The 7563-nt window shown below is 35.6% G+C and overlaps 1 protein-coding gene across 1 annotated transcript; it reads left to right on the top strand.

The window, feature by feature from the left end:
- Positions 1-204: 204 nt before the first annotated feature.
- LRRC39 (leucine rich repeat containing 39) lies at positions 205-7182 on the top strand. Its single transcript, XM_010563603.1, has 7 exons — positions 205-317; positions 1242-1347; positions 2434-2590; positions 3165-3301; positions 4843-4988; positions 5382-5534; positions 6613-7182. The coding sequence occupies exons 1-7, from the start codon at positions 205-207 to the stop codon at positions 6788-6790; spliced, it is 990 nt and encodes a 329-aa protein (XP_010561905.1). The 3' UTR covers positions 6791-7182.
- Positions 7183-7563: the final 381 nt, after the last annotated feature.

The following is a 7563-nucleotide window of genomic DNA, read 5'->3' as shown; positions in this document are numbered from 1 at the left end:
TACCTGTTTTCATAAAAAGAAAGCAGTTGGTAAAATTCTGTCAGTTCTACACCTAAACTAAATTTAATAATATAATCAAGTGGGTATTGCAGTATTTTAGTTTTCACGTCACTGTCCCCATCTGGTAGCTGATGCATGTGCCGATGCATTGAGCCTGAAATTCACAGTCTGATTCCTGTGACTGAATCTGAACATGTAAGGATCATGACTGAAACTGCAGTTTGCATTGGAACATTCACTGCTGTGAAGACACTTTGGGAAGTGAGAATACACAAGATAAATGAAGAATTACAGAAAGAAAAGGAATTCAGACAGAGGTCTGCGGGAAGGTAGGTAAACTGTAGATTTTTAAGTATGTGAAAAGCTAGACCATATGTTACATTTCAGAAGACTACAATTGGTCTTTTCAAACTCATCCAGAGTCTAGTTCTCCAGTCGTTACTCCAGAAGAATTCCCACTGGTTAGAATGTATCAATATGGTCAGGTCAAACCAAGAATTGTGTTCTGCGATAAAAATATTAGCATATATACTAAAGCCCCTAAATTCAGATATTAAAATCCTCTCCTGTGTGGATATTTTAACCAAGGGAGATTTAATTTGTTATGCTTTCTTCTCAATGGAGGCATTAACAGGGTCACTTGGTCTTCTATCTGGCCAGCAATTTCATGAAATGTGAAGAGATTTAGCATTCTATTTTTGGAACTCTTCCTAATTTGTCAGATGTGTTTGAAATGGAATAACAAATTCAAAAGTTACTAATGGAAAATAGAAGCAGGAAGAAAGAGAATTAGCCTAACTTTCATAATGCTCATTCAAGTCCCCTTTGGAAATCAAGCTGAAAGAAACCCTAGCTGATTGACCTTGTTTGATTGCACTTACACTTCGTGGAAGTGAAGGCTTTCTTTTTAGGAGACTGCTTCAAAATTAATGGCTTTGGAACTTAATTCCACATGACTTTCTGTTGCCCTGCTGCAACATGATGAAAGTGAATGAAGTTGTGTCTTCCTTCTGACTGTAAATTTGAAGAACTGTAAAATAGAATTCCTATAAATTACCTCAGCCAAACTTTACTTTATGTTCTAGTCTTCACTCAAATTGATAGTATACTTAGCATCCAGATATAATAAATAGTTTGACATCTAAAAAGGCTACTGTCTCTTTATTCCAGAAAATACAATGGATAGTAATTATTGCCTGTATTCATGGTTGCACCACTGACAGATCTTCTTTCGCTTGTAGGCTACTACTTGTCTGGGAGGAAAGAGCCACTTTAGCAAAGCTCAAAGAAAAAGTCATTAATGAAGATGGAAGAGCAATTTTAAGGATAGAGGAAGAAGAATGGAAGGTAGTGTTGATAGGAATGAATGTTGCTTAGGTTGAATGACTGGTGTATTAGAAAACTACTATTTACAACTTTGCACTCGCAGTTGTACTATTTTTAATCCCTGAAGTGCTTACTGTGTGCTTTGCTAACAATGAATTGAGACACACTGTTGTGAGCGTGTAAAAGCAAGCTGACTTTTTTAGTCCTGAATTTTAAGCACTACTGTGCAAGAACATAGCCCAAAAGGCTTTTCTGCATTAGAAATTATTTACACTGCAAATTATGAGTTTAATTACATAAATTGTCATTTAACATTAACACACCAGAACTACTGAAATGTATCAAGGTGAAAACCCTCTGTGTTTAGGTGTATGAAAATATTTCTCTCTGCTGCTTACTTTCTAAGAGTGAAAATGAGCCAGTAGATTCCCTGAATACTATTCTTGTTTCTAATGCATGGGGGAGAAGCAGCTAACTGTAGAATCAATGACAGAGTGGAAGCTGTCTGTTCTGAGCCACACAGAAATGCAGATGCCAGTTCCTATGAAGTGATGAGAATTAGACCATGTTGAGGCCAGTGAGAGAGTGACAGCCACAGCCAGAATACTCTGGTGGTCCATACGCCAGTGTTGCTTGTTCAGAACTCAAGGCATACAGACACTGTAGTTTTACTATCCCTCAGCTCTTCTGCTCTCAACTACTCACTGTTTTTCTTAACAGATTAGGAAATACAATTTAGATCAGCATTTAAATGCAAAAAGCTATTTAGACCAGTTTCATCTTCAGTTATATTGGGTTTGTTTTAAAAAAAGGCAGCAAACAAAAGCAAGCAAGCCTGAGGCTTTTTAAGCAGTTACAGTAGTGCAGGTATCTAAATCCTGGGAGCAAAAAGTGGGTAGGTTAAATCTGTGGTCAGAATGACCCACATTGATGATGTTCATTTCAGGATGTTACAGTATAGCTTAAGAAGAAGGAAAGTTTTCTTTTTTTTTTTCCTCTTTTTTTTAGTCATAAGACTGTTACTGTTTCAAATAAAACTTCTACCTAAGCCTGTATTCTTGTTGTATACTAAGCTGAATTTCTTCTGGTTTATATTTCTTGTCTCAGATACTACCTTCGTGCTTATTGAAACTAGTCCATCTCCAGGAATGGCAGCTTCATAGAACTGGTTTGCAGAAAATTCCTCAGTTCATTGGAAGATTTCACAATCTTGTTGTTCTGGATCTGTCCCGGAACTCAATTGAAAGCATACCTAAAGAAATCGGTGAGCTGTGCTTTCTTTTATTTTAAGCTGCTTTTCAAAGAAAATTAATCTTACACAAACATGACATTTTTGTGCACTTTGCCTGTCTAACAATCATATTGGGTAGTTAGCAAACAGACAATTTAAATCTGTCAGTGAGATAGAGATCTTAAAACTATGGATTCCCTATAAATTTTTAAAAATGGGCAGATGGAGCAGATGTATCTTTATGAAAGCTCCCCATGAGAAAAAAGCTTGTAAGCACAGCAGATACTAGACAACAGAATGCAGCTAGAAAAGTGATATTGAAAAACATGCTTCATTTTCTCAGTCCACAGCATGAGTAGCCTATGTTCATAAGTTGGGGTTTTTTTGAGTTTTTGGAGTTTTTTTGTAGCACTCAGCTAGAGTGCAGTTCTGTACTAAAGAATCCTAAGTCCTACTATTTGAATTTCAGTGAATTTTTTTTTTTTTTTTTTTTTTAGTGAGAACACAGAGCACTTGCATAACAGTATAAGGATAACACAAAACAAGTAATGTATTGCCAGTACAATGAACGTGAACACTTATCCTTTCTCATTTGTGCTCTCTGCAGGCCAGCTGACTAGCCTCCAAGAGCTGCTTCTCAGTTACAATAGAATAAAGTTTGTTCCTAAGGAAATAAGTAACTGTGTCAGTCTGGAAAAATTGGAACTGGCTGTCAACAGGAGTATCTGTGATCTTCCTCCTCAGGTTTTGACAGACTGTTTTGTTTTGTTTAATGCATATTTTCAATTTATCCAAGCCCAATTATCATTAAGTGTTGCACTCCATGTTTTCAGATTTGCTTTGATATTCTGATTTCACAACTACTCCACAGAAACACATATGTGAACAATATTTATATGACTAGTCAAACTGCAGCCACATGAGAAGGACATACATATACCTGAGTAGTTGAAGGAGACAATCTTTATTTTGTTCAGATAAATGACTTGGTGGTGCATACAGGACAGTGATACACTTGATGTTAATTTGTTTAGGCTGAAGGTCTTCACTGATTTACCCCACTGAGGATCTGACACCTTAGCAGAGAAGTTTCCTTTTATAGTTGAGAATACAAATTCATACCATGTACCAGGACACAACTGTAAGCATCTTTACCAGAGCTGCTAGCTATGAAAAGCATTTGTGTGATTTATACAACTGCCTCTGCACCGAGTTGAATGAATGTTCTGAGCTGTTGAAAGCAATTAAGAGAGAATAAAAACAACTGCTCACCTACTATTGAGCTTTAATTTGGACTGACCCAAACATGAAAGAGACCTGCATCTCTAACTATTAGTCTCTTAGATAGAGATGACAAGTATGTAACCATATTTACTTGTTATAATCTATTTAAAAAAAACCGTAGTGGCAATAATGACAGCAATCAGTGCCTTGCAAAATTAAGTGAGTCCAAAGAGTGATACCTAACAACAGATCTTCAAATGAAAATATATGGTATTAATCAGAATCCAGAATTTATAAAATCTATGTGGATACAGGTTACATGGTGTAATGCAGAGTAATAGCTTTTAAATTAACAGGTCATAGCAAATACATAGTTCTGTCCTATTGAGACTATGGTGAAGTGAACACCGTGAAGCTTTGGTTATGTGTACTTGAGTGGCATTCAGCGTTTAGACATTGGACCAGATTTGCAATAAATCATCTTTGCATCACTTGAACATTGTAAAAGCACCTGCAGGCATGATTTATCAAAGGACTTAGATGTTGCAATACTGAGTGATGCTATGTTTAATTTTTAGAATATCTTGCCATAGTCATAGACTTCACGACATGGAAGGTGTCTAGGTTCACTCGATAAGATACAGTCTATGCAATGTGATCCATAAAAATCTAAATTTTGACTAATGAAAAATGGCATATTGCATGGAGTATGAAATACTAAGGACAGTGGTGTCTTTAAAATTCCTTTTCTTCTCAAGGCTTGGGGTATATCTGTATTGTAGTCATGGCATTTAACTTCTCAGCAGTTAAGGGCACTTACTACCAGGTGGGAGATAAAGTTCTTCTGCCTGATCATTTTCAAACCTACCTACCTTTCAGGGGAGAACTGTAATTGTTAGGTAATATCAGCTAATGTAACTCAGAAACTATTCTGTGTTTATTAACTCTGGAATATGTTGTAGTGTTTTTAAATGGTTTCTTTTTTTTCAGTCAACATTATTACAGCACTGGTGTAATGGAACAGCTATACAAACTTGCATTAAATCTCCCTTTCTTTTCAGCTCAGTGATTTGAAGAAGCTTTCACACATAGATTTGTGCATGAATCAGTTTACTACCATCCCTTCAGCTCTTCTCAATATGCCAAATCTAGAATGGTTAGATATGGGGGGAAATAAACTCCAGGAGCTTCCTGATGCAATTGACAGGTAAATGAGGATTAAAGCTCACAGTTTCAATTCCACTGCATTGAAATTCTAATTATTAAATCCTACTTAAAAAGATTATTTTAATGTTAACCTCACTACAAACTTACTTAAGAGTTATCAGCTCTAATGTGATATTTTGGACGAGCTGAAATAATCCATTCAATAAACAACAAACAATAAATTCAGTATCGACTATCAAGTATTTCTTGCCAATGACATTTTCAACCAAAGGTTAGGTGATCATCATGGATATGGGGTTTCCTTTGAGTATTGTTGTATTCTTTATGACAGTCCTTTATGTGGCTGTAAAAATTAATCAATTACTTTATATTAATGATTGATAAGATTAATTTTCTAAATCTTGAATTGATTGTGCAAATACCTATTTTACAGAATGGAAAATCTCCACACTTTATGGCTCCAAAGGAATGAGATAAACTCTTTGCCAGAAACTATTAGCAATATGAAAAATCTTAGTACTCTTGTTCTTAGCAACAACAAACTTAAGGATATTCCAACTTGTATGAAGGACATGACAAATCTGAGGTAAGAAAAATCAACAGAAATTATAAATAAAAATACTAGAAGATAAGTTTTAAAGCCTCCCTTGAGTTGTATATCATAGAATGATACTAAGGAAGTGGAAAAGAGAAGACATGTCCACAGTTGTACAGATGGACACAGTACCATATAAATCAGCGTAATTACACAGATTCACAACAGTTGGGGATCTGGTCAAGAAAGCTTTGTGTAGCACAACTCATTTAAAGAAGTAAGCTATGATAGTTACAGTCCCAAATGAAAAAGGAGACTGTAATACATTTTCTCATTTTCAAAAAGTCCAAATGCCCACTTCTAACTGGCCTTTTGTATCACTCTCTAAAGCCAAGAGCTAGGAGGAAAAATATGTGACAAGCATAAAAATGACAAAAAAGTAGAACTTTGGCAATGAGAAGTCAAGCATTCGGGATTAAACAAAAAGGATTAGGTATAAGGATGAAACTCTCCTGTACTTGATTTGAAAAATAAAAAAGAATGAATGTAAATTTTTAATTGGTAGAATTGGAAATATTATTTTGTATATTGTGACAGAAACTTTCCTGTTGTTTGCATTTTCACTTGAATTACTGGATGCTGGCCATTTTAGAGAAAGAATGCTAGTCTAAATAAATCACATCTAACCCAGTAAGACAATTCCTGTTTTCAGATGTTTTGAAAGAAGCAGCACCTCTTTAAACAAGTATATACAACCATAGGCCCAGGGATGAATGAAGAACAGGAGACAGGGCTAGCTATTACCTTGCAAAGCTGGGAAGATGCAGGCATTTGCACTCTAGTTCTTATCCGCTCATCTGCTTGTGATATAATAAGGCTTAAAACCTAAAGACAAAATTATGAGGACTGCAATGTTTTCTCCCACCACAATAAGCTACTATTACTATAAGGCATCTTCTGAGCTTAGTTTACTTCATGCTACTAATATAGTGGTGAGTTTAGTAAAAGAAAAGACTTATTTTATTTTGCTCAAAATACTGTTTGAGGAATCTTAATTCAGTTTCAAAAAAGAGTTGTTCTCTCTGGACAAAACCTATTGCAAGAGTAACCTTTTCTGGTGAATTGTCAGATTTGTCAACTTCAGAGATAACCCACTGGAGTTAGAGGTAACACTCCCTCCATGCAAGAATACAGAAGAAGAGGAGCAACAGGAAATGTTTGGCATCGAATTCATGCACATGTATATCCAGGAGTCACTCAAGAAAACAGGTATGGCTTTTTTATTAATTCTAATCTCTCTGGAATAGAGTGAGGAAGGGAAGGATAAACTGGATAAAAGAAAGCTAGGATACATATGCAAATGAAACATGAATAATCTTCTTAATAAATGAGTAACATTTTCCAAAAATCTGTAAACAGATTTTTACCGAGGGCAGAGGTGCTTATATCAGGAGTTGGTCTTCACATGAACAGCATATATTCTACTAGAAACATACTGGAACCATGGAATATTGGAATAAAGCCTGAGTTATCCAGGCTGTAGGTAACTGGAAGCTGATGACTGTCTCTTGTATTTGCAATTTAATCAGAGTTTACATAGTGTGGGTCTTCCAGCACTGTTTGTCTCATGAAGCTCAACTTTCCCTGTTTTTGGATGTTGTCCAGATGGGGACTACCAAAGAAGGATGTAAGGGAGAGATGCCTAACATTTTTTAGCAATGAAGTATCAACATCTGATAAACAGATGTTTCTCATAACTTGTTTTTCCTGACAAAAAATCCAGTCACTTAAACAAAACATCCCCACAATTTCATTCCATTTCTAAATCACTATGACAAAAACAAATGCTGTTAGTACTCTCAAAAGTAACAGCTTAAAGGTTGCAGTGAGACCAAAATAAGCACTTCTGAACAGATGTGCAGGTGGCAGCTGCTACTTGTGGAGACAACTTCATTGCAGATATGAAATGTTCTCTCTGATCTTCATTCTATATACTGTCAAGGCTTAAAAAAAAAAAATGACTGAAATGCTCTTGATTTAGAACGCTAAGCCAGCTTTTTTCTTATCAAGATTTCATGAA

This window comes from Haliaeetus leucocephalus, unplaced genomic scaffold (assembly GCF_000737465.1).
Source record: "Haliaeetus leucocephalus isolate CR32 unplaced genomic scaffold, Haliaeetus_leucocephalus-4.0 Scaffold172, whole genome shotgun sequence".
Classification (NCBI taxonomy): domain Eukaryota; kingdom Metazoa; phylum Chordata; class Aves; order Accipitriformes; family Accipitridae; genus Haliaeetus; species Haliaeetus leucocephalus.
The sequence above is the reverse complement of the archived record's forward strand: the minus strand, read 5'-3'. Positions and strand labels throughout refer to the sequence as shown.